Below are 27,242 nucleotides of genomic sequence, written 5' to 3'. Positions count from 1 at the left end.
GGAATTCTTTCATAAAGGAAACAATATACAGGTGCCCCCTGCTTTTCGAACATTCGCTTTACAAAACCTCACTGTTATGAAAGACCTACATGAGTTCCCTGATTTCGCGAACAGAAGGTGTTTTCACTGTTACGACAAAAGGCAGCATGCGGGGAAAAGCAGCGTGCGAAAAAGGCAGCGTGTGGGGAAAAAAAAGCAGCACGCGCCCCGAGCAGCCACTCTGCCCTGGATTCGGAGCAGCATTCTCGCTGGCATTGCTTAAACGTGCCTGTGAGCAGCCGTTTGCAAGATGAGTTCTAAGGTATCGGAAAAACCTGAAAGAGCTCATAAGGTTGTTACACAGCGTAAAACTAGACATAATTAAGCGTTTTGATCGTGGTGAACGAAGTCATTACAAAGTGAGTTTGGCTTGTGGAAGTTGATGAAGATGATGTTAAAGAGGTTTTGGTATCCTATGACTAAGAACTGATGGATGCTGATGCAATTGGAAGAGGAAAGGATAACAATCGAAACCGAATGCAGTAGTGAACGGACTGAAAATGAAGTTGTTCAGGAACTGAATGTGAAGCAACTGCGTGAGATTTTCGCTGCGATGATAAAGTACAACTTTAATTTTGAAAGGGTACGTTGGTTTAGGGCATATTTGCAAGATGGTTTGAGTGCTTACAAAGAACTGTATGATAGAAAAATACGCGAGGCTCAGCAGTCAAGCATACTGTCGTCTTTCAAGCCTTCCACATCAGCCACAGCAGATGACGAACTTCAACCTTCGACATCGAGGCGGGCAGTCATAGGAGAAGATGAGCTGCCTGCCCTAATGGAAACAGACAATGATGAGATAACACCCCAGTGTCCCACCACCCCAACCCCCAGGCCGCGGACAGATACCGATTTGCGGAGGGTGCAGTGGCACCTAATTAATTAGCATGTTTATTTCAGCTTTTTTCTTAAAGATGTGCTGTGTGCCTCCCGGCTACCGCTGCATTCTCCTCGAATCGGTATCGGTCAGCGTCCTGGAGGGTGGGGGCCACTGCACCACCCCAACCTCCAACGACTCAGCCTAACACACCATCATCAGTGTGTGCTGTGCTGTCTTCCCGATTCCCGTAAGTGATACTACACTGTACATACATTATTTCTACTTTATATAGGCTCTGTATTTTTACGTGTTATTTGGTATGATTTGGCAACTTCATAGCTTAAAGGTTACTGGAGAGAGTGTTTTTGCCAAGAGCGCTTGCGTGAGATTTTCTGCCGAAAGCACTTGCTCCGTGTTTTTGCTGACGACGCTTGTACCGTGTTTCTGCTGCGAGCGCTTGCGTGAGGTTTTCGCTACAGAGAACAGTGCAGGCAATGATTGTGGAAAAGTATTTCAACTTTATATAGGCTGTGTATTTATCATATCATTCCTGCTTTTACTATATGTTACTGTTATTTTAGGTTTTATGTATTATTTGACATGATTTGATAGGTTATTTTTGGGTCTGCGAACACTCACAAAATTTTCCCATATAAATAAATGGTAATTGCTTCTTCACTTTACGACATTCCGGCCTACGAACCATTTCATAGGAACACTCTACCTTCGGATGGCAGGGGAAACCTGTACTTAAGGATATGATTATTTCCATTTTGAAAAATTAAAATCAAATATTTTAGATACTAGAAATCAAAGAGAAAAGTTGTTGCAAATACTCATAAATTTGACAGGTTCTTGAGGAAAAAACAAATTTAATACTAAAGTGAAGTGGTGTTTGGTCAAATCAAATCAGTGAGGTTTGTGCTGGCAGCCCACATGCGTTGCCACTCTTCAGGTTCCAATATATCATGCCTGCAACTCACTAACCCGAACCATACATCTTTGGAACGTGGGAGAAAACTGGAGCATTCAAAGGAACCCCATGCGATCACATGGAGAACATATAAACTGCTTACAGACAGCGGTGAGAATCAAACCCCAATCTTACAGTTGACGCTGTAAAAGCATTGTGTTATCTGCTGTGCTACCTTGCCACCCCAGAGATAAAGACTCTTCATTATGACTTAACACTATTTCTCTTTCTTAAAAGGCTGCACAGCTACCTGAGTGTTTTCTCTGTTTATTTCATTTCATTAAACCTTAATATGTGTTACATGTTTAAGTAGTAACTACAACATATAATTTTACAGGCACATTTTTCAGTAGTGATTGGCGCTGTCTTGTTATGAAGCAGTTTATAAGTTCGAAGTTCAAAGTACATTTATTATTGAAGTATGTATATATTATGCAATCTTGAGATTTGTATCCTAACAGGCAACCACAAAACAAAGAAACCCAAAAGAACCCATATTTTTAAAAAAAGTCAGAACACCCAATGTGCAGAGAGGAAAAAAAAACATCGTGCCCTTAAAAAACAGCCCATAAAAAAAATATTAAACCCATAGTAACAAAAAAAAAAGATTATCAATCACCCAATGTGCGGAGAAAAATAAATTCACAAGCAAATAGTGTTCTGAATTGAAGTACGCAAAAGAATCCAATAGTTCAGTGCAGAACTGAGTAAACCTGGTAGAACAGCGATCTGAACCGGCCCGTCCCTCACCTTGTGCCCAGACACCCTGACCTTTTCAATCTGGTCAAATCGATGTGCAGACATCAGGTTCAATTGCCTCGATACGCTCTGCGGCTTGGACCCCACCGACCTTTCCATTTCGGCACAACGCTTCAGTCTCTAAGTTGAATTGACTTTATTTCTTACATCCTTCACATGTGTGAGGAGTAAAAATCTTTACATTACGTCTCTGTCTGAATGTGCAATGTGCAATTTGTAGTAATTTGTATAATATGATGTACAACAGAACAGTCAAAATAGCATAGAAATACAATTGTGTCAGTGAATTAATCAGTCTGCTGTCCTGGTGGAAGCAGCTGTACCAAAGGCTGTTGGCCTGGCTTTTATGCTGCAGTGCCGTTTCCTGGATGGTAGCAGCTGGAACAGTTTGTGGTTGGGGTGACTTGGGTCTCCAGTGCTCTTGACTTTGTGGCACCAGTCTTATTGGGCCCTTTTTATGCACCTTTTGCTGTAAATGTCCTGAAACATTGAGTTCAGTCGAATTGGTATGTTCTGGTGCCTGAACTTTGCCACCTCAATTCAGCCTTGGGCACGACACTTAAATCAATCAAACCTCAGGTCTTTCTCGTTATTGGTGAAGCTGCCTCGCCTCACCTCAGTTCTGCCACATCAAATTACCTTCAAATCCAGAGGGAAGTTATTTGCGATGATTGTTTGCTAGAAAAGGTATGATTAATAAGGAATATAGTTTTCCGTGTTTCATTAGCCACCAGCCAGAAGTCACTGAAATTCACCAGTGCCATCTTAAACTGATCTTAGTGAAAAGCCCTTATCAGATGCGTTTATTTCCTTCTGTATGGATTTGTGCTACTCGGTGAAGTTCAATAGAGGTTGAAAATATGTTTTATCAGCATAACCCTTTATAAATTAGTTTGTGCTATTATGCTATTTAATTTTTGAATGAATAGTAATGCGTCTCATTTTAAATATTAGATTTTTGAATAAAATTTGGTTGTGGCTTTCTTTTGTCCTGTGAGAAAGAGCTCTAAAATAGATCTTGCATCCATTTGACATGAAACTTTAAGAAAGGACGTTTTTGTTGTCTGAGCTCTTGACTGTGTGGCACCAGTTTTATCTCTAAATCAGAATCTTGTGAGTTCCACCCCACATTCAGCCATTAAAGGAATTTGAGTTGGCCAAGAAATGTAATGCTTTGTATAAATATTTCTTTTTATATCTTTTCTCTTTTTTTAATTTCTATTCTTTTCAGAAATATCTTCACTTTAAATATCTCCAGTAGTCTAGCCACAACAACCCTCCAGGGTAGAGAATTAAGAGATTCACTTCCTTTGCTTGAAGAAATTCCAGCACACCTCAGTTTTAATTGGCCACTCCTCATTTTGGGGTTATGTTTCTTTGTTTGATCCACTCCCAATAATGGTAAAATCTCAACATTTATCCTGCCATGTACCTTGAGGATCTTAGACCTTTCCATAAGATCACCCCACGTTCTTCTAAAATATTTCCATCTCTGCCCTATTTCCACCCAGCAGGTGCTTTTTTCTCTTTCTGCTCCACTCCTGATCTTTCCTCGCCCCCCCAGTTCCTGCTCTCAGCCATCTCCTCCCTCGCTTTCACTTTCCCCACCCTTTCGCATGGGTCCCAGCTATACCTGCCCTTTTGGCAGCTACATGGACCAGTCTATGTTCCAAGCCTACACCATTATCACTTCCCAAACTTTCCTATGCTGCATTGATGACTGCATTGGTGCTGCTTCCTGAACCCATGTGCAGCTCGTTGACTTCATCAATTTTGCCTCTAACTTTCACCCTGCCCTCAAATTTACCTGATCCATTTCCCACCACCAAGTACATCTTTCCATTCCCCACCACTTTCTGTTTTCTTCATGGATCGCTCTCCATGTGACTTCCTTGTCTATTTGTCCCTCCCCACTGATCTCCCTTCCAATAGTTATCCTTGCAAGTGGAACAAGTGCTACACCTGCCCCTATACTTCCTCCCTTACTACCATTCAGGGCTTCAAACAGTCCTTCCGGATGAGGCAACATTTCTCCAGCTATAGGTTGACTTATAGAACCTAATGGGCGGAGATAAGAGTGACCTCTTTGGAGCAGTGCAGTTGTCTTAGTCTATTACTAAAAGTGCTCCTCTGTTTAGCCAAGATAGCATGCAAAGTGTGAGAAACATTGTCCGGAATTGCCAGGATTTTACGGAGGGTCCATTGTTCTGCCACAGCCTCCAGGATGTCCAGTTTGACACCTATAACAGAGCCAGCCTTTCTAATCAGTTTATTGAGCCTGCTGTCATCACCCATGTTGATGCCATTTTCCCAGCACATCACTGCATAGAAGATTGTACTGGTGACAGCAAACTGGTAGAACATGCAAAGGAGAGACCCGCATACTCCAAAGGACCTCAGTCTTCTTCAGGAAGTAGAGGCGACTCTGGCCCTTCTTGTACACAATTTTTGTGTTTGTGCTCCACTTAAGTCTGTCATCCAGGTGCACCCCAGGTACTTGTAGGTCCTCACCACATCCGTGTCTTCGCCATCCATAGTAACAGGGAGCAGAGAGGGATTAAGTGTGATTCCTAGTAAGTGGAGAAACTCAGTTCTGTACTCTTGTGTACCGTTCTAGTTTTCTGCATTTTTAAAAAATTTATTGAGTAACTGACATGTTAATATGTGAAAGCAGTATCCCTAAAGTGACAGTTTAGTCTTTATTACTGCTCAGGTATGTCCCAAAAGCCCTTTAAGTACCTCAGGAAATAGTAATAGTTGTGTCACTAAATGTAGGAGGTATATAGTTTGATGTCAGATCTCACAGAAGAGGTAAATGGCATTATATTGATTCATGTACTTACTGTAGGTACTTTATATAAGCCTATTCAGAATCATGGAACATATGTAAAAATTTTCTAAAGTGTTTGATGACATATCAAACCTCCTCAAACTACTAATAAATTGAGTTCATGTCAGCTTTTCAGAAATGGTACCCAGGAACTTGAAACTGCTCACCCTTTCCACTGCTAAACCCTCTCCACTGCTAAACCCTCTCCACTGCTAAACCCTCAATGACAACTAGTGTGTGTTCCCTCGACTTCCCCTTCCTGTTCTTGTAAGCCATGTGTTTTTTTAACATCTGATAAAAAATTGTAATTCAGTTTTTTTTCAAACTATATCACCTCAGATAATATTGGACTTGACAATGTTGAAATGTCTGTCAAGAATACTTGCAGATAGTCAAATTGTGTTGTAGCATATAACCTTCTTATTCAAACTGAGCCAAACTGAAACATCCACAGGTAATTGTGGTAAGTTCATTTCATTTCATTAACCAATCAATTTTCATTGAGATTTTTCCTCTAACTTGAGTTATAATTTGTAATTCAGAAAACAGAGGGTTTAAGTATTTAAGTATAACATTTATGTGAAATTGTTATTAAAATATATTGAAGTAAGATTTTTTGGAGCTAATCTGCAAGACATTGTGCTTCATGTTAAATCAAAAGAAAAATTCCAAAACCTGTCAACAATCTACGAAAAATTAAAGACCAAAATTGTGAGTCTGATAAAGTATTCATCCCCTTTGTAATTACAGCGCTAACTTTCCTCAGGCGCAAGATACTATATTACCTTAGAAATTCATCCTATTTGTTGATGTAGAAAATTGGAGGATCTCCTGTTTTCAATGAATTAATATGAATAAATATCCCCTTTCTTTGTAAGATCCAACAATATGGTAGATTTTCAACAAGTTTTTTTCAAGTATTCCTTAATTTACAAATATGAATGCATTTCTTGAAAAACTTTAGTTAAGCTAAAGATGTAAAGGCTAGGTGAAATATATGTTGGTGCAATGTATTCCAATGGGTGGCTATACATTTCAGCACTGAACACATTCCTAATTCAAAAACTCATAGAGTCAATAACATTCTCATGGAAATTTGTAAATCAAGAACTTCCGGTATTTGGAATGTATTCAGCTCCCACTTCTATTTTAACATATTACTGTCTCATTTTCTAAATTTAAAAATTCAAAGTAAATTGGTTATCAAAGTCCATATGTTACCATATATAGCCCTGTGCTTCATTTTCTTACAGGCACTCTCGATAGACCCAATAACCATAATAGAATTAATGGAAGACTGCACCAACTGGGCGTACAACCAGTGTGCAGAAGACATCAAGTTCTGTGCAAATAAAAAAAGAGAAAAAATAAATAAGCAACAATAAAAATTGAGAACAATGAATAAAGAGTCCTTGAAAGTGAGTCCATGGGTTGTAAGAACTTTTCAGTGATGAAGCAGTGAAGTTATCCCCTTTGGTTGAAGAACTTGATGGTTGAAGGGGTAACAACTGTTCCTTACCCTGGTGGTGTGAGTCCTGAGGTTCCTGTACCACTTTCCAGATAGCAGCAGCGAGAATAGAGCATGATCTGTGTGATGTGGGTCTCTGATGGATGCTGCTTTCCTGTGAAAGTGCTCTGTGTACATGTGCTCAAGGGTGGAGAGGGGTATACCCATGATAGACTGAGCAATGTCCACTGGTTTTTCTAAGATTTTCTGTACATTTTCCTTACCAGGCTGTCATGCAGACAGTCAATACACTCTCCACCACACATCTATAGAAGTTTGTCAAAGTTTTAGCTGTCATGCCGAATCTTCCAAACCTCTAAGGAAATAGAAGTGCTACCCTCCTTTCTACGTTAACTGCACTTGTGTGCTGGGCCCAGGACAGGTCCTCTGAAATGATAACACCGATAAAATATATTGAAGTAGGATTTTTTGGAGCTAATCTGCAAAACATTGTGCTTCATGTTAAATCAAAAGAAAAATTCCAAAACCTGTCAACAATCTACTAAAAATTAAAGACCGAAATTGAGAGTCTGATAAAGTACTCGTCCTCTTTGTAATTACAGCGCTAACTTTCCTCAGGTGCAAGATACTATATTACCATAGAAACCACAGAAAAACTACAGCACAGAAACAGGCCTTTTGGCCCTTCTTGGTTGTGCCGAACCATTTTCTGCCTAGTCCCACTGACCTGCACACGGACCATATCCCTCTATACACCTCCCATCCATGTATCTGTCCAATTTATTCTTAAATGTTAAAAAAGAACCCGCATTTACCACCTCGTCTGGCAGCTCATTCCATACTCCCACCACTCTCTATGTGAAGAAGCCCCCACGATGTTCCCTTTAAACTTTTCCCCCCTCACCCTTAACCCATGTCCTCTGGTTTTTTTTCTCCCCTTGCCTCAGTGGAAAAAGCCTGCTTGCATTCACTCTATCTATACCCATCATAATTTTATATACCTCTATCAAATCTCCCCTCATTCTTTTACGCTCCAGGGAATAAAGTCCTAACCTATTCAACCTTTCTCTGTAGCTGAGTTTCTCAAGTCCCAGCAACATCCTTGTAAACCTTCTCTGCACTCTTTCAACCTTATTTATATTCTTCCTGTAATTTGGTGACCAAAACTGAACACAATACTCCAGATTCGGCCTCACCAATGCCTTATACAACCTCATCATAACATTTCAGCTCTTATACTCAATACTTTGATTAATAAAGGCCAATGTACCAAAAGCTCTCTTTACGACCCTATCTACCTGTGACGCCACTTTTAGGGAATTTTGTATCTGTATTCCCAGATTCCTCTGTTCCACTGCACTCCTCAGTGCCTTACCATTAATCCTGTATGTTCTACCTTGGTTTGTCCTTCCAACATGCAATACCTCACACTTGTCAGTATTAAACTCCATCTGCCATTTTTCAGCCCATTTTTCCAGCTGGTCCAAGTCTCTCTGCAGGCTCTGAAAAGCTTCCTCACTGTCTACTACGCCTCCAATCTTTGTATCATCAGCAAATTTGCTGATCCAATTTACCACATTATCATCCAGATTATTGATATAGATGACAAATAACAATGGACCCAGCACTGATCCCTGTGGCACACCACTAGTCACAGGCCTCCACTCGGAGAAGCAATTCTCTACTACCACTCTTTGGCTTCTTCCATTGAGCCAATGTCTAATCCAATTTTCCACCTCTCCATGTATACCTAGCAACTGAATTTTCCTAACTAACCTCCGATGCGGGACCTTGTCAAAGACCTTACTGAAGTCCATGTAGACAATATCCACTGCCTTCCCTTCATCCACTTTCCTGGTAACCTCCTCGAAAAACTCCAATAGATTGGTCAAACGTGACCTACCACGCGCAAAGCCATGTTGACTCTCCCTAATAAGCCCCTGCCTATCCAAATGCTTGTAGATTCTGTCTCTTAGTACTCCCTCCAATAACTTACCTACTACCGATGTTAAACTTACCGGCCTATAATTTCCCGGATTACTTTTCGATCCTTTTTTAAACAACGGAACAACATGAGCCACTCTCCAATCCTCCGGCACCTCACCTGTAGACAGCGACACTTTAAATATTTCTGCCAGGGCCCCTGCAATTTCAACACTAGTCTCCTTCAAGGTCCGAGGGAACACCCTGTCAGGTCCCGGGGATTTATCCACTTTAATTTTCCTCAAGACAGCAAGCACCTCCTCCTTTTCAATCTGTACAGTTTCTATGATCTCACTACTTCTTTCCCTTAACTCCATAGACTTCATGCCAGTTTCCTTAGTAAATACAGATGCAAAAAACCTATTTAAGATCTCCCCCATTTCCTTTGGTTCCGCACAAAGCCAACCACTCTGATCTTCAAGAGGACCAATTTTATCCCTTACAATCCTTTCGCTCTTAATATACCTTAGGAACTCACCCTATTTGTTGATGTAGAAAATTGGAGGATCTCTTGTTTTCAATGAAGTAATAAGAATAAATATCCCCGTTCTTTGTAAGATCCAACAATATGGTAGATTTTCAACAGATCAAACCAAAGTGAAGACAAAAGAGCATTCAAGTCCAGTCAGTGAAATGATAGAGAAGCACAAATCTGGGAAGGGTACAAAACCACCTCAAAGACACTGAACATACTTCTGAGCTCAGTGCAGTCCATTGTGGAAAAGGTGGAAAAAATATGAAACCACACCCACATTGCCTAGGTCAGGTCCCCTCTCTAAACTTGGTTGCCTGAGAAGAATGGTACTTGTAAGAAGGTTCCTGTCATGCCAACGGTCACTCTGAGTGAGCTGCAGAAGTCAGTGGCTGCAATTGGCAATGAAGTTCACTGCTGCACAATCTCTTAAGGCCTTGCACCAAAAGGGTATTTACAGAAGAGTGGCAAGGAAGAAGCCCTGGCTAAATATAAAAGCGTATCTTGCCTGTAAAAACTTTGCGAAGTGTCGCTTAGAACATACTGTAAAGAGGTGGAAGAAGGTCTTGTGGTTGGATGAGACTAAAGTGGAACATTTTGGCCTCAACACTAAGTAGTACGTATGGCATAAATCTAATACTGCACATCAGCCAGGTAACATCATCCCTAATGTAAAGAATGGTGGAGGCAGCATCATGCTACGGGGATGCTTTTCAGTACCAAGGACTGGAAATCGTGTCAGGATTGATGGGAAGATGAACACTGCTAAATACAGAAGGATCCTGGATAAAAAAAACTGCTAGCTTCTGCCAGGAAGCTTAAAGTGGAGAGGAAGTTTGTCTTTCAGCAGGACAACGACTTAAAGCACACTGGCGGAGCAACTATGGCATGGAGTGGCTTCAGATAAAATTTATGGACCAGTCAGAGTTCTGGCCTAAACCTAATCGAACATCTCTGGCAAGACCTCAAGGTTGGTGTCCACTACCGCTCCCTAACTAACTTGGCTGAGCTTGAGCAATTTTGTATGGAGGAATGGGAAAATCTAACACTATCACATTGTCTAAAGCTAATGGAGACTTATCCAAAAACACTACTGGCTGTAATAATTTTGAGAGGTGGTTCAACTAAGTACTGGGCAAAGGAGAGTGAATACTTTTAAATTGCTGATATTACAGTTCTTGAATTTTTAGATTTTCATGCTTTACAATTTTCCCTGTATTTTGGGCTCTACTGTGAAATAAGGAACATGCGATTCACACAAAAATTCCCAGTTAAGTTGATCAAAATCCCTGGTTGTAATACTAATTCATGTGCACAAAGAGTTTGTGGCTGAATACTTTTTCAAGGCACTGTATATAACAATTTGGTTCAATATAGTTTGTTTTATTTTCTTGAATTACTGCAATTTGAAGATTTTCTACTTTTCTGGTGTCACTTTTAACTGTACACATGATGCAAGTTGATGGTGGCATGCTTAGATATTTGTAAATAAATAAGCTTTCAAAAAGTAGTTAGGAATCTACCATAAAGGTGTACCTCGTATGCAATTTTAAGTTTATGTAATTTAACTACTTTCTCTTTTCTCATTATTTTCCTGTAAGATTTCAACATTCCAGTTTTTCTAAAGTAGCCCTGGTTTCTGGAAGATACTGCTGTGCAGCATATTGAATCAGGAGTTGATATCTTGTTAATGACTCCTATCAATCAGGGGTAAATTACATACATTTATAAAGCCTAGACTTGCTCAAAAGGTTCAGGCACTGAACGTAATTATACCCCTTCATCATTGACTTCCAAGCAGAGACTAGGACTTAGAAGTTTTGTTTTATATAGACAAAAAAAAACTTTCCATTGTGACCTTTCAGGGAGCTCCAGAAGAAGCACTGTTATTCAACAATTATACAAATCATATTGGAAGGAAGCAAATGGACAACATGAGCTTTCTGTCAAGATTACTCTTGAGTGGGGCATCTTGTTGCTGGAGAACTAATTACACAAATGGTGTATAAATGAATACTGCAGATTCCTTTTGTAATTGTAATTGTTGTTATCTCAAAGAAAATAGGACCACGTAATTCTGTCAAAAACTGTCAGGGATGGATGAGAAATTAAAAATTTATTGGCTTTAAAAAAATATTAACACAAAGTAACAGAACGATTGATGGCTGGAGAGGTTAACACATTTTACAGGCTTTCATTAGCTTTTCACATTCATATGTTGTTTGTGGCAGTGTGTGAAATAAGCTTTGTAAGAAATCTAGGTCTTGGGAACTAATTACTTCTGCCGATTGCCATACTGATGAATAGACCTTCATTGTATCTTTCCCCAGAAGACTGGGTGCAGTCTATGATTCACGCCTGGATCTCAGTAGATATTTGATAATAATTTTAATAGCTGAATGTTGGAAGCTCGGATGATGAAGTGCCTATTCTGGCACTGCAGCTATCGCAGCCAAACACATAACAGTCTGTCGCATGTGGCTAAAAATCGAGTAATGGACCTAGTGTTCACATTTTTGCTGGGGGGACAGCAATTTTAAATAAAAGAAGAAACAGATATTTTTGATTGAGCTTGATCTTAGAGTACGCTTTATTTTTGCCTGAACTTTAACACTGTCTACATTGTAAAAATAAAGAGAACAGAGGATGCACGTGTATTTGGTGATTAAAAAACTTAATTATTAGCTACAAGCAAATGCGTAGGAGATTTTACAATAGGATTAAGACCATATTAGTGAATTAGTATCACAAGTGATTTAATGGCTTAATTACATCGGTGAAGCCATACACATAAATTCACTTACTACTGGGAAATGCAAAGTACTGACACAGAATAGTCCATGCTTTACTGAATTTGTTTAGATTATATTTTGTAAAGTGAGTGCTTTTATATCAGAGGCATCCCACTGGTATTCAAGGTAATTCTTCTGTTTCTCTGTAGTGTGTTCATGGGTACGACTGCAAATGATGTGTGAAGCTTGGTGTTTTGAAATAATGCTTTAATATTACAGTAATAGTCCTTAATATAATGCATCTGTCTTTCCTGTAAAAACTAATAATTATCAGTTAGAATCAGAGACTAATATTAAGACTAAGAAATGTCTTCAAATAAGATTTATCTGATTTAACAAATCTTCCCATGTTGAATTGTGAAAGCATTGAAAAAGCTGTAAGAGGGAGAGGTAGTTTTTATTCTCTACAGTGTAGCATCCTTCCAAGTTGACATGAACAGATTTAAAGAAAAGATTTTAAGTCCTGTTAAGAGGAGAAATGTCAAGCACTCCTAATTTTAATATGAAATAACATCAAACATCATCTGTTTTAAATATACTGTATTACCTTGTTCTACCGTCATAGGATTGGGTCTTAAAATATCAGTAAAAGAAAGGAAATGCATTTTCTTATGTTACTCTATGCCTCAGGGGCTAAATGTAATGAATATTTTAAGGGATTATTTTAATTAAATTTCTGCACGTCTAAATAGAGTAATATTTTATTATCTCTCATGTACGCGCATAACAGTACTGTTCATTAAAGTTAACACTTTCTGAACTGAGAACACAACGTATGATTTACTGACCTTGTGTGAAAGCACACAAATTGGGAAGAAAAATGATGAAGGAGTAGACTTTGATTAATATAGGTAATGCTATACCATATTTATAATGGCCTTTTCCCTATTCTGGTTTATAAATGCAGTCACAGCTAAAGGTGTCCTGCTGAGGCTGAAATGAGGCTGAAATCAGAGCACATGCCACTAGAGTGTGGGGAAACTGATCACACTGTCAGCAATTCATTTCAAAATGATGTATTTAGTGCTCATTTCACCTTCCAAGAAGAAAAGGGAAAGGGGTTTCTTAGTCTGGAAGGTGATATTGTTATTTTCAAGGACAAACCTAACTTAAGGATTGCAGACTGCAAAAATGACCAACCAAACAAGGAGATCTTTATTCAGCACTTATGTGCCACCATGCTGTTTGATAATTGCTAACATATGTGCTGCCTCTGTTTCATTGCAGTCGTCCTCGTGAGTTCTGGCGCCTTGACTACTGGGAGGATGACTTGCGGCGCCGCCGCCGGTTCGTTCGCAACTCATTTGGATCAACACATCCTGAAGCCACACTTAAAGCAGCAATTGAACACGGTTAGTTTCATAGACAATTGGTTTTTTCTAATGACAGTGGGTATACAAAATTAGAGCTACATTTGTTAGATTACTTAAATTGTACTACAACACTTGTTTGCACATCAAATAACCAATTTTGAAGTGCAAACACTTATTTGCTGGATAGCACCATGTTGTCTCACTAGGAAAAGATCTGTATACCTGCATTTGCTTCTAGATTGGTTTATACTTATTCTGCATATTGCACAGCAAAGTACATAAAGTGAAAAAGAGTCATTCAGGTGAGAATTTTAATTTTGTACAAGTTGACACCATTTTGCCCACTTAGAATCCATTCCATTTCTAAGTTTATGCCCCTTTGAATGTAGGCATTCTTCCATTCAAAAGCCAGGGACAAAAAATAATACATATGCCTAAAATGAATTTGTATTTCATCTGGAGTAAATTAAATCACCATTTGATATACAAGAAAGTAGAATTAATAGCAAAACTGATTACTTGATGGCCGAGGAAATAAACTACTGTGGAGCAGAATGAGGTCAATGATTTTATCCCATTTGATGGGGAAAAAATAGTCTAAGACAAAATAATTTAAGTATTGTAATAAAGGCACACAAAGTAAAATAATTCAGTTTTTTTAAAAATCAACTAAGGCTAGTCTTCCAATTGTTTTGAAAAGGAATGAAAATATATTTTCTTTGTTTTCTCCTCCTCATTCCCAAAGCCCTTTCCCAAGCCATAGTTGGTGTTATAATGATCACAGGAGTGCAGCTGTAATTTAATGAGATATAACATTGATTGCTCCTTCTACAGAAACAGATTTATTTAACTTGATCGTGCACTTGGTCATTTTAAACTGCAGTGAAAACTAATTAACCAGCATTGATTACCTTATAAAAGTGACCTGAATGAAAGCTTCAAAATACTAGTTCATAACACTTATCTCATCGGGGTGCATTTGAAGACCTCTACTCCTTTTTCTTGAAGGCATCTTTTCTGAAAATGATTCTTAGAGATCAAGTGTAAAAGGAAAAAAATCATTGAATTTCAAATATTGGAGCATTATTTTATGTTAACGTCAATTTTACGGTAATTTTAATAAAACATATTGTTCAGCTATTAAGCCTTTTCACTTTACAGGCATACACTTAGGAAATTGATTATTACTGTAGTTTATAATTTCAAGTCTTAGAAGTATTTTTAACAAAGGGAATAGAATAGCACAATGAGTTGTATTTTGGTTTCTGTCTAGTAGTTTAACCTATTGCACCCTGCCTTAAAGAGGTATTTCTGGAAGAAAATGTTCACAATATGTCACAAGATAGCACTGCACTCATGACATCTGTACTCAAGATGAATGACCAGGCTGACACTAGTCAATAAGAATGTGATCTAAAAGCAATAACTATACCAAATCTGGAGATCCTCAGAGACTCGATCAAGACCATATAGGTGAAGTGCACAGCTGGGCTGCTTCTGCCAAAGGGATTTTTATGTAGTGTACTGATCTTATTAGCAGAATATATAAATAAGTAGATAAAACATTTTTCCTCTTTATTTCATATAATTTTTCAGTTAACATGTGGACAAGAGCAATATTTACAAATGCATCAATATTGGCTACTGAACACGTGCCAAATACTCTCTACTAAAAGCACTTCAACTTGAATTTTCTTCGTGTTCAAGTGCACCTGAATTTTTCAACACTGCCTTGTGATTTTCAGAACCAATCTACTTGTTTCAATTTTTGATATGTAAGGCTATCTAAATATAATTTATTAAATATCCAGGCACAATGCTATATGTAAATAACCTTTTCTTGAGTTTAACAATAATTTTAAAACTGCCTCTATGAAGCATCACTGGCACTTCTATATTATAGGTTTTTTCTAAAATTGTTGTAATTGTTTAGCTGCATAGATGTTTTTGTTTTATAAGTCACAATATGAATTCAGGTTTTGTTCTGGTCCACAAAAATAACTATTTAAATTATAGTCTGTTACTACTATCTGCTTAAAGTAAGAGCTTAAGTGGAAGCTTTGTATCTTTACAACATTATTCATTACAATCATTTCCAGTTCAAACTGAAGTCCTAACTGTTTATAGTTGATATTGCATTTAAGTGCAGTAATAAAAAGGCTTACATAGCAATGTTGCATGATTTAGGTAATTTATTTGTGGCCATTTACATACTTGAAAGATTACTGGCTGTGTGATTTTTGTGTGCACCTGTACATTAAAATTTTAATTCCAGTCTGAAAGCAGTAAGTTAATCTGCTTTTATCTGTTGATTGGATGGGACAGTCCATGTTCTTCTTTTAAAGGCCTGGTAGATAAAAGGAACTCTTAATGACAACTGCCAGTGATTGTGTAGAATGGCTGAGCCAATCCAAGATTTATGGTGTTCATATACTTAACCATTTGAAACCCATTTTTATTGGTGATAATGTTCTCTAACAGGCCTCTGTGAGAACAGTGGTATCAAGATGCTTGTTAAATTAGTAGTATTTCTTGGTCAACCAGTATCAGAGAATTCACCACCAACTCTGGAGGATGTTGCTTAAATAAAAGGAATTTCTATTTCCAATTACATTTGTCAGTATTGATGGAATGCAGGGCAACTGAAAATGGTACATATCTGTGTATCACGTTTGATGTTTTAGTATGGAACCTGGGCCTTAGCACTCAGACCTGCAGCTGGATCTTCAACTTCCTCACAGACAGGACCCAGGCTGTAAAAATAGGGGACAAGCTCTCCTCTACAATCACTCTGAGCACCGGTGCCCCACAAGGCTGTGTACTCAGCCCCCTGCTGTACTCACTGTACACCCATGATTGTGTAGCCAAGTTTCCATCGAACTCAATATATAAGTTTGCTGATGGCACAACAATTGTAGGCCGTATCTCGGGTAATGATGAGTTTGAGTACAGAGAGGAAATTAAGAACCTGGTGGCATGGCACGAAGACAATAGCCTATCCCTCAATGTCAGCAAGATGAAGGAATTGGTTGTTGACTTCAGAAGGAGTAGCGAACCGCACGGCCCCATATACATCGGTGGTGCGCAAGTGGAACAGGTCCAAAAGCTTTAAGTTCCTCAGGGTCAATATTACAAATGACCTGACTTGGTCCAACCAAGCAGAGTCCACTGCCAAGAAAGCCCACCAGCGCCTTTACTTCCTGAGAAAACTAAAGAAATTTGGCCTGTCCCCTAAAACCCTCACTAATTTTTATAGATGCACCGTAGAAAGCATTCTTCTAGAGTGCATCACAACCTGGTATGGAAGTTGTCCTGTCCAAGACAGGAAGAAGCTGCAGAAGATCGTGAACATGGCGCAGCACATCACACAAACCAATCTTCCGTCCTTGGACTCAATTTACACCGCACGCTGTCGGAGCAGTGCTGCCAGGATAATCAAGGACACGACCCAACCAGCCAACACATTTTTCATCCCTCTTCCCTCCAGGAGAAGGCTCAAGAGCTTGAAGACTCGTACGGCCAAATTTGGGAACAGCTTCTTCCCAACTATGATAAGACTGCTGAACAGATCCTGACCTGGATCTGGGCCGTACCCTCCAAATATCCGGACCTGCCTGTCGGTTTTTTTGCACTACCTTACTTGTCATTTTTTTATTTTCTATTTATGATTTATAATTTAAATTTTTAATATTTACTATCGATTTGTAATCCAGGGAGCGGGAAGCGCAGAATCAAATATCGCTGTGATGATTGTATGTTCTAGTATCAATTGTTTGGCGACAATAAAGTATAAAGTATCATTTGTGCCACATTGATGGTTATCCTTTTCAAGAAGTGAGATGATTGTGGGCATAACTGCTGTTGACCAGATCCCCTTTTTTCTCAACCTGATAGCTACATTAACCTTTTATGTCACTGTGGGTCTAAAGCATCTCAATACCTGCTGCAGTGGCTGAACTGCAAAAATGCAGCCTGCAAAGAGAGTTGATTCATGTGGTCCAACCTGAGCCCCACCAGTGAAGTGCCTTGAAGGCCACTTAATGGCTGGCTTATGATCATCATCAGAGTCATCTGAAAACTGTAGAAAAATGTAAATAATAAATTGAAAAGAGTAAAAAAATTTAAATGTGTAATAATGATTTATTTTATGTATATTGATTAATATATTAATATTAATTGAAATGGAAAACATTGCCCTCACTTATCTTTCCATCCATATCAGTGACCCTATTCACATGAGTGAGAAAATAAATGCTAGATGTGACAGCCAGTGTAATGATACAGTTGAGGTGTTGGATGCTTTTCAGATCCAGCCCCTCTGCTCAGGACATTTGTGCTCTACCTCTGGATTTTGCTGCCAGACCCAGCACGGAATGGGGTATCAACTGTGCTGGCACTTGACTGTCCGTGCTTCCATATTGCATTCTGCAGGCGTGGAAGTCAGGAGGGTACAGACAACAGCTCACTAGCAACTGTCTTCCAAAATGTTGCCTGAAAGAAAGTTTATTTTAGTCCCATGTTTTTAAGAATATGCAATACGTATCAACCTGAGGAAGGGATTAAGACCAGTGGTGGTTGCCAATGTTTGAAAGAATGAAACCAAATGAATCAGAAAGAAGCAAATAACTTTTACTGAACTGAAAGATGGATGGTAAAGGGAAGAATTGAATAAAATATTGAGTTGATCATTTTGAAATTGTGAGTTTAACAATTGGGAGTCAAAATTCTAACTTTGCAGACTGAAATAAACATATTGGGATCTATATTTAGAACCTCAAATTGAACGAGATCAAAGAAATTGAGGGAAGTACAATGAGGAAGCCATGAGCTTAATGCTTCCAACAATATCCTACATAATCCATATGGAATAACTAGAGAATTTCAGTGGATATGGAAGAGAAGGTAATGCATCGTTTCAAAGTCATTATCCACATTTTAAGCAATTTCCCTTCTCTTTGGGGCTAACGGCAGGATTCCTCTTGTTCGCATTTTCTTCCAGCCATTCTTGTCATTAGTAAATAATCTTTCTCCCTTTCTGCATGGTCCATTAAGATATTGCTGTTAAAACATTGTCCCATTGTTCTGTCAGGACCATTCCAAATGTGAGAGCATACTCCACTGAATGAGTTTTATGCTTTGATATTCCATGAGAGAATGAAGATTGTCCTTTTAGAGTCATTGAGTGCTACAACACAAAGACATGCATTTTGGCCCATCTAGTCCATGCCAAGCTATTAACTTGCCTTGGCCCATCAAACTGCACCTGGACCATAGCCCTCCATACCCCTCCCATCCATGTACCTATCCAAATTTCAGTTAAATGTCGAAATCAAACCCACATCTTCCACATTTGCTGGCAGCTCATTTCACAAACTGACCACCCCCCGAGAGAAGTTGTTCTTTCTCATGTCCCCCTTAAATATTTCACTTTTCAACCTTAATCCGTGACCTTCAGTTCAAGTGTCACCCAATCTCAGTGGAAAAAGCCTGCTTACATTTTCTCTGTGCCCCTCATACTTTTGTATGCCTCTATCAAATCACCCCTCATTCTGTGCTCTTGGGGATATAGTCAACCTTTCCCAATAACTGAGGTCTTCAAGTCCTGGTAACATCCTTGTAAACTTTGCTCTATTTCATTCCTATTGGTACCTTTCCTGTAGGTAAGTGACCTAAACTGGACACAATACTCCAAGTTAGGCCTCACTACTGTTTTATACAACTTCAACATAACATTCCAACTCCTGTTCTCAATACTTTGATTTATGAAGGCTAATGTGCTAAAAGCTCTCTTTACAGCCCTATATATCTATCACACTACTTTCAAGGAATTATGGACCTCCATTCCCAGATCCCTCCATTCTATGGCATTCCTCAGTGCCCTACTGCTTACCATGTAAGTCCTTCCCTTGTTTGTGTTCCAGAAGTGCAACACTTCCCGAAACGTCGACTGTACCTCTTCCTATAGATGTTGCCTGGCCTGCTGCATTCACCAACTTTTATGTGTGTTGCTTGAAATTGCAGCATCTGCAAATTTCCTCGTGTTGACACTTAACATTTGTCTGTATTAAATTTCATCTGCCATTTTTCAGTCTATTTTTCCTGCTGGTCCAGGTCCTGCTGCAAGCTTTGATAGCCTTCCTTGCTGTTCAGTCTTGGTATCGTCTACAAATTTGTTGATCCAGTTATACTACATTATCATCCACATTGTTGATATAGATAACAAACAAAAACAGACCCAGCACCGACCCCTGTGGCACACCACCAATCACAGGCCTCCAGTTAGAGAGGCAACATCTATTACCACTTTTTGGCTTCTCCTGCAAAGCCAATGCCTAATCCAATTTATGATCTCGTCCTAAATGCCAAGTGACTGAACTCCTCCCATGTAGGACCTTGTCAAAGGCCCAGACAATATTCACAGCCTTGCCTTCATCAACTTTCCTGGTAACTTCCTTGAAAAATTCTATAAGATTGGTTAGACATAACCTAACCCCACACACAGCCATGTTGACTATCCCTAATCAGTCTCTGTCTGTCCAAATACTGTTATATCTAGTCCCCTTTATCCTAATTCATTTTTATTTAATAAATTAAGAAATTTTGAAAGCTTTGCATATAATTGCAAAATCTAGGATTACCAATACCTTTATTTTAACACCAATTGTAGATCATTCAAACTAACTAATCTTATTTGAACTTGGCAAATTGTTTGAATACTTCTCAAATTTTGTTGACAGAGTATAGAAACAAATTAAATTTCTGCTCTGTTCCCCATGATGTTTATCATCTGTACATATCCCCATTTCTGAATTTCTTTCTTTTTCAATCTTTTTATTAGGTTTCATAGTTAAACATAACAATAATAGTAATGATACATTGAGATTGGGATTACAATAATAAAAGTTATCATGTACAAGCACAAATTCCAAGTAGCAAATATAGTTAGCTTCCCAATCTCATAGTAATTGACCATGAAAAAGATATTAATAAAGAGAGAAAAAGAAAACTCACTAAACTAAAAAGAAACTAAACTAAAAAAAAACACAAACAAAGCTTGGGCTGTCATATTACCTCGGCTAAAATTATTTGGTGTTAACTCCGCTCCTCTAAAATTACTATAAAGGATTCAGAAAGGATCAACTTACATCATATGAAAATATTGAATAAATGGCCTCCAAGTTTCTTCAAATTTAACAGAAGGATCCATAGTACCACTCCTAATTTTTTCCAAGTTTAGGAATGCTATCGTTTGGGAAAACCATTGAAATGTCGTGGGGGAATTAGAATCTTTCCATTTAAATAAAATGGATCTTCTGGCTATTAATGTAACAAATGCAATTAGACGGTAAGCTGACTTGGATAAACGACTAGAATCTATCACTGGTAGTCCAAAAGTTGCAGTAATAGGATGAGGTTCTAAATCAATACGCAGAACTGCTGAAGTAGTATCAAAAAATATCTTTCCAATATTTTTCTAAAAGGGGACAAGACCAGAACATGTGTGTCAAGGAAGCTACCTCAGAATTACATCTATCACAAATAAGATTTATATGGCAATAAAAACGAGCTAACAAGCTAAATTTCTAGCTGGTTTCTTTTGTCGATATTCCAATTTCCCACTTCCCACCCTGCCTACACCTTTCTAACTGAACTATCTCTGTATTTAACTTAATTATGCCACATAATTTTTCTGTAATAGTCAAGATCTACCTAAATTTTCAGCTCTTGTGTTGATCCTCTCACTTATAATAGGAATCCGTAGCATCTGACATACCTGACTGGTTTTGACTACGCACTCCCCTTCATTACCAGAAATTGTTCTCCCCAAGTTACTGATGCATCTAAATTGACTCTTTTTTTTAATCTTCCATGCTTCTTGTGCTGTTTAAATCCATTAAAATAATCAGCATCCTTATCCCAAACTACTCTTGCTGTGAGCAAGTGTATGTTCTTTACATGGTTACTGAATTTCTTCAGACCAATGGTAGCTTATATTAAAATAATAATTTTGTACACATAACCCATAAGACCAGTGCACATTTCTGTATTGTACTTTTTTCAAAAAGATTCACTGAACTAACAAGAATTCTGGAGCCCCATTAACTCCAAATTTTGATCCTTTCAAAATAACATGTTCCCTGCTTTATTCAGGTCAGGCATCACAAATGCATTTTAGAAATAGAGATCAAAATCCAATCTGACAAAGGCCAAATAAAATTTTGGCATGAGAATATTATGCTTTGCATTACAAGTTGTAATTTTTATTTTGAAAATAATCTTAGTGAGCTATTTGATTTCCTCCAATATTACAGAGTAACAATTGTTTCTATTGTTTTTGCTCATGTTTCTGTCCATTATTTTTTTTCTCTCAGCTGTTTTGTTATGGTAGGCATCTCTTTTTGTCAAAACCATTGTCAATTTGTTGTAACCTTATTGGAGTTACTAGACCAAAAATTCAGCATTGCTTTTTTTAAAAGCAGACTTGCATATATTTTTTGTTTTAATTCATTTTACCATTAAAATATCGGAATTATTTCAAAAGATTATACTCACTATTTATGGTCACTTTTTTCATTTACCACACTCTACTGCTGTGATTTTGGGCAAAGGTATCCAGATAACCAAGGCCTGATTTAACATGCTCATGTAATGCTACAACAGAAGTTCGTCATTAGACAGAAAAAAAGGTGATTATTTAAAAAAAATACAAGTGACAAAAAGGAATTCTAGAATCACATTCTGTTGGTTTTGTTAGTTTTATTAATCTTTCAAAATAACATTTATTGACAATGCCCCTTTAGTGAATGCGTGAAATGCTTTTTGATCTAGCAGGTCCATCTCTGTTAATAGTGTGGTCAGTAGACATATTGGATTTGCAAGACTCCAGTGACAGATGAATGTTGGGTTTGTATACAGCGTAACAGTCATTGTTTTGGAAGGGAAGTTAGGAACGTGAGACCATGGTACTATTTAAATATGAGAATGGGAAATTTAAATTTTGAGGCATTGATTCCAATTTAATTCAAAAATTCATGGGTAAGTTGGAGATGTACAGGTTAAAAGAATAGTCAGCATTTTAAATGAGTTCACTTCTGTGCATTAAAGCAAATGGGAGAGCAATCACAAGAGCACTAGAGTAATCAAGTTTAAAAGTATTAAAAACAACAGATGAGTGTTTCAGCATTGAACTCTGACGATGATGGGAAAGGATGATATTGAAGTGCGTAGCTGACGAAAAGCAAAAAAGATCAGACCGTTGCCTTGAAGACACTTGGGATAGTAATGTTACAGATAGAATTTGTCTGAGGCAGTAGCTGAAAGCTGAGATGTTATCAGTATTATATATTTTTTTAAATTATAGTATAAATTTTGACAAAAAGTTAGCTCCCCAGTAATTAATTGCAGAGCGTCCAGGATCAAACAATTGATATATCCAAATACCATGGAAGTCATGTAAAATTTTCAATCAAGTCTTATGTTACCATTAATATTGGTTGTATCACAACCTCATAATAGGCAAACTTATCAAAAGATACACAAAGGTTGTTAATACCTGTAAGTAGCTGTAGTGTGTTTACTTTTGAGCAGAGACTAAAGACAGAAATTAACAAAATTTTCTGAATGGCTTTATTTGCAAACCCTCAGTTTGGAATTGATAAAGACTACAGCAATATAATAACAATTAAACTTTACCATTTTTTAATTAATGCACTTCTCTTCAGAATTATGCAACATTGTCAAAGCCAGAATTGAATAGCATTTAAAAATGCTTGATTGAAATCACTCTGTAGAACCTCATTGCCCTGAACCCATCGTTACTCTCTTTAGCTAAATGTTGCTAGTGTTGTGTGATAAATGCTGTAAGTGCTAGGATTACACTGATCTCAGTATATTTTTGCACAAAAGCTTGATAAATGTGCCTCCTCTACTGCCATGATGAGGCTAAACTCAAGTTGGAGGAGCAACACCTCATATACCATCTGGGTAGCCTCCAGCCCCTTGGTATGAACATTGAATTCTCCAGTTTCCGGTAATTCCCTCCCCCTCCCTTCCCCCATCCCAATTTCACTCTGCCCCCTCCCCCAGCTGCCTATCACCTCCCTCATGGTTCTGCCTCCTTCTACTACCCATTGTACTTTCCCCTATTCCTTTTTCACTTTTCCTGCCTATTCCCTCCCTGCTTCCCCTCCCCCGCCCCTTTATCTTTCCCCTTACTGGTTTTTCCCCTGGAACCTACCAGCCTTCTCCTTCCCACCCTCCCCCTGCCTTCTTTATAGGGCCTCTGCCCCTTCCCTCTTCAGTCCAGACGAAGGGTTCCAGCCCAAAACGTTGACTGATGTTTCCACGGATGCTGCCCGACCTGCTGAGTTCCTCCAGTGTGTTGTGAGTGTTGCTTTGACCCCAGCATCTGCAGACTATTTTGTGTTTTTGATAAATGCGCATTTCCTTTTTTGTAGTTCTTGTATGTTTTTTCCCTTGATCACAATGCAGACTTAACCAATATTGGGCATAAATGAACTTCTCGGACATATTGGTATTTAAAGAAAAGAAATTCCATTTTAAGAGCACTATTTTGCTTAAGATGATGCATTTAAAACCAAGGTAATGTAGCTGAGTAAACTATAAGATAAAAATCCCATAATGGAAAAAAAACTAAATAAAAAAAAATTGTAGCATTGTTTATCTAATCAAGGTAGCTTTACAAACAAATTGTACACACTTGAAATATAAAGTCAAATGTGGAATTATTAAATTCTGCACTCAGAGTCATTTTTGCTGGTAAAGAAAAGCTGTCATTCCTGAAACCTTTCGCAAATAAAAAAAATATGTAACTAAAACTTAAACTGAAGAAATTGAGATAACAGTAATGTGCTTCTATTCTCTGGTATGTTAAAAGAAAGGAAATCTTGTGTAGGTGTCTGAATAACTCTGGATTGCTGCCTGTGCCATGTGCCAGTGAAGGATAAAAATACGAGCATTTGGCAGATAAAAGTGTGGCTGAGGATCTGGGGCAGGGGTTCAGATTTCTAAATTATTGGGGCCTCATCTGGGGAAGGTACAACCTGTAGAGAAGGGATGGGCTACACCCGAACCCGAGGGCAACCAATATCCTTATTGGCAGATTTGCTAGAGCTGTTCAGGAGGACTTAAACAAAAAAATAATTTGCCATTAGGATAGGACCCTGAGAGATGGGGCTGAGGGTGGGGTTATTGATTTACAAACAGAGACAAGGTGTAATGGGACTACTAGCAAGGACAGGCTTGATGATAGGGCAGAGTTGCAGTCAACAGGATGAGTTGCAATGTAATATGGGGCAAAATTGAAAAGGGTGATGAATACAGAACTGAAGGTGTTATATCTGCACACAGTATATGGAATAAGGTAGATGAACTTGTAGCAGAATTACAGATTGGCATGTATGACGTTATGGACATCACTGAATCGTGGCTGAAAGAATATTATAGCTGGGAGCTCAACATCCAAGGATAAACATTGCATTGAAAGGGCAGGCAGGTAGGCAGGGGGGCTGGGGTGGCTCTGTTGGTTTGAAAAAAAAATGAAATCATATCATTAGAAAGAGGTAACATGGAATCGGAAGGTGTAGAATCGTGGGTGGAGCTAAGATACTGCAAGGGGAAAAAGACCCTGATGGGAGTTATATTCTGAATAGTGGCAATGGTATGTGCTACAAATTGCAAATGTGAAATAGAAAATGCATGTCAAAAGGGCAGTGTTATGATCATGGGTGATTTCAATATGCAGGTAGATTGGGAAAGTCAGGTTGGTGCTGGATTCCAATAGAGAATCTGTAGAATACCTACTAGATGGCTTTTTAGACTTGTTTGTGGTTGAGCCCCTTGGGGATCAGCTATTTTGGATTTGGTGTTGTGCAATGACCTGGAACTGATTAGAGAGCTGAAGGTAAAGGAACCCTTAGGGTTAGGTGATCAAAGTATGACAGAATTCTCCCTGCGGTTTGAGAAGGTGAAGCTAGAGTCAGATGTATCAGTATTACAGTGGAGTAAAGGGATTTACGGAGAGGGGAGCTGGCCAGAATTGATTGGAAAGGGACAGTAGTAGGGATGACAACAGAGCAGCAATGGCTGGAGTTTCTTGGAGCAATTCGGAAGGTGCAGAATAGATACATCCCAAAGAAAAAGTACTGTTCCTAAAGGCAGGATGATGCAACCGTGACTGACTAGGGAAGTCAAAGCCACTTAAAACCCAGAGAGGGCATATAGTAGGCCAGAAATTTTTGTGGGCAGAACTGAAAAAGCTTGTGCGAGCAAGGAGGCCTACAAACCTGACTCAGTTACACCAGTTCTGTCTGGAGGAATGGAACAAAATTCCAGCAACTTAACTGTGAGAAGCTTGTGGAAGGCTACCCAAAACGTTTGACCCAAGTTAAACAATTTAAAGGCAATGCTACCAAATACTAACGAAGTGTATGTGAACTTCTGACCCACTGGGAAAGTGATGAAAGAAATAAAAGCTGAAATAAATCATTCTCTCTACTATTATTCTGACATTTCACATTCTGAAAATAAAGTAGTGATCCTAACTGACCTAAGACAGGGAATGTTTTCTAGGATTAAATGTCAGGAATTGTGAAAAACTGAGTTTAAATGTATTTGACTAAGGTGTATGTAAACTTATGACTTCAACTGTATATAGTGCTGGAAGTTAGAGCATGTCGGGGGACAGAAGTGATAAATCACCTGGACCAGATAGTATACACCCCAGGGTTCTGAAAGAGATGGCTGAAGATATAAAGATGGGTTTTGAATTGAATTGACTTAATTAACTTAAATGAATCCAAACATACTGAACATAAATGAGGTATAAGCAGTGAGGAAAAGGTCTTATAAAACTCTCCAGAAAACCCATCTGGACCCGGAGCTTTTCTCGAGTGCAATGAGCACACAGCCTTGACAATTTCCTCAAAAGAAATAGGTTGTTCCAACTGCTTTCTGTTGTCAACAGAGATTGTGGGAATGTTTAATTAGTCTAAAAAATTGTTCATTACAGTGTTATCCTTAGGAGAGTCAGAGCTATAGAGTCTAGAATAAAATTCTCTAAAAGTATCATTTATTTCTAAATGATCAGTTGTTCTATCACTGTTAGCTTTATGTATTTCTTTAATCTGCTGTTTAGCTATAAAGGTTTTAATTTGATTAGCCAATAATTTACCTGTTTTATCTCTGTGAATATAAAATTGACTTTTATCTTTTAGGAGTTGAGTTTCAATTGGATAAGTTAAGAGGAGATCATATTTAGTTTTAATTTCAACACGCCATTTATATAAAGCAAGATCTGGAACCAAGTCATACTGTTGGTCTAATTGTTTCAACTGGTTAGCTAAATCACTTCTCTCTTTATTAGCTTTTTTCTTAATACTTCCAGTATAAGAAATAATTTGTCCTCTAATATACGCCTTAAAGGCATCCCATCTGATAAGACGTGTAAGCGGAACAAGTGCTACACATGCCCTTACACTTCCTCCCTTACCACAATTAAGTGCCCCAAACAGTCCTTCCAGGTGAGGCAACACTTCACCTGTGAGTCGGCTGGGGTAATATACTGCGTCCGGTGCTCCCGATGTGGCCTTTTATATATTGGCGAGACCCGACGCAGACTGGGAGACCGCTTTGCTGAACACCTACGCTCTGTCCGCCAGAGAAAGCAGGATCTCCCAGTGGCCACACATTTTAATTCCACATCCCATTCCCATTCTGACATGTCTATCCACGGCTTCCTCTACTGTAAAGATGAAGCCACACTCAGGTTGGAG

At 38.5% G+C, this 27,242-nt stretch overlaps 1 protein-coding gene across 2 annotated transcripts in view; it reads left to right on the top strand.

Annotated features, from left to right (window-relative positions):
• lrba (LPS-responsive vesicle trafficking, beach and anchor containing) overlaps nucleotides 1–27,242 on the top strand; it is an 803,145-nt gene that overhangs the window by 375,814 nt on the left and 400,089 nt on the right. For both annotated transcript variants that reach the window (XM_072256051.1, XM_072256050.1), the window contains exon 37: nucleotides 13,364–13,488. In XM_072256051.1, coding sequence (XP_072112152.1) covers nucleotides 13,364–13,488 — 125 coding nt within the window. The remainder of the gene's footprint in view (nucleotides 1–13,363; nucleotides 13,489–27,242) is intronic.

Source organism: Mobula birostris, chromosome 4 (genome assembly GCF_030028105.1).
Source record: "Mobula birostris isolate sMobBir1 chromosome 4, sMobBir1.hap1, whole genome shotgun sequence".
Lineage (NCBI taxonomy): Eukaryota > Metazoa > Chordata > Chondrichthyes > Myliobatiformes > Myliobatidae > Mobula > Mobula birostris.
Note: the sequence above shows the minus strand (reverse complement) of the source record. Positions and strands in the feature narration are given on the sequence as shown.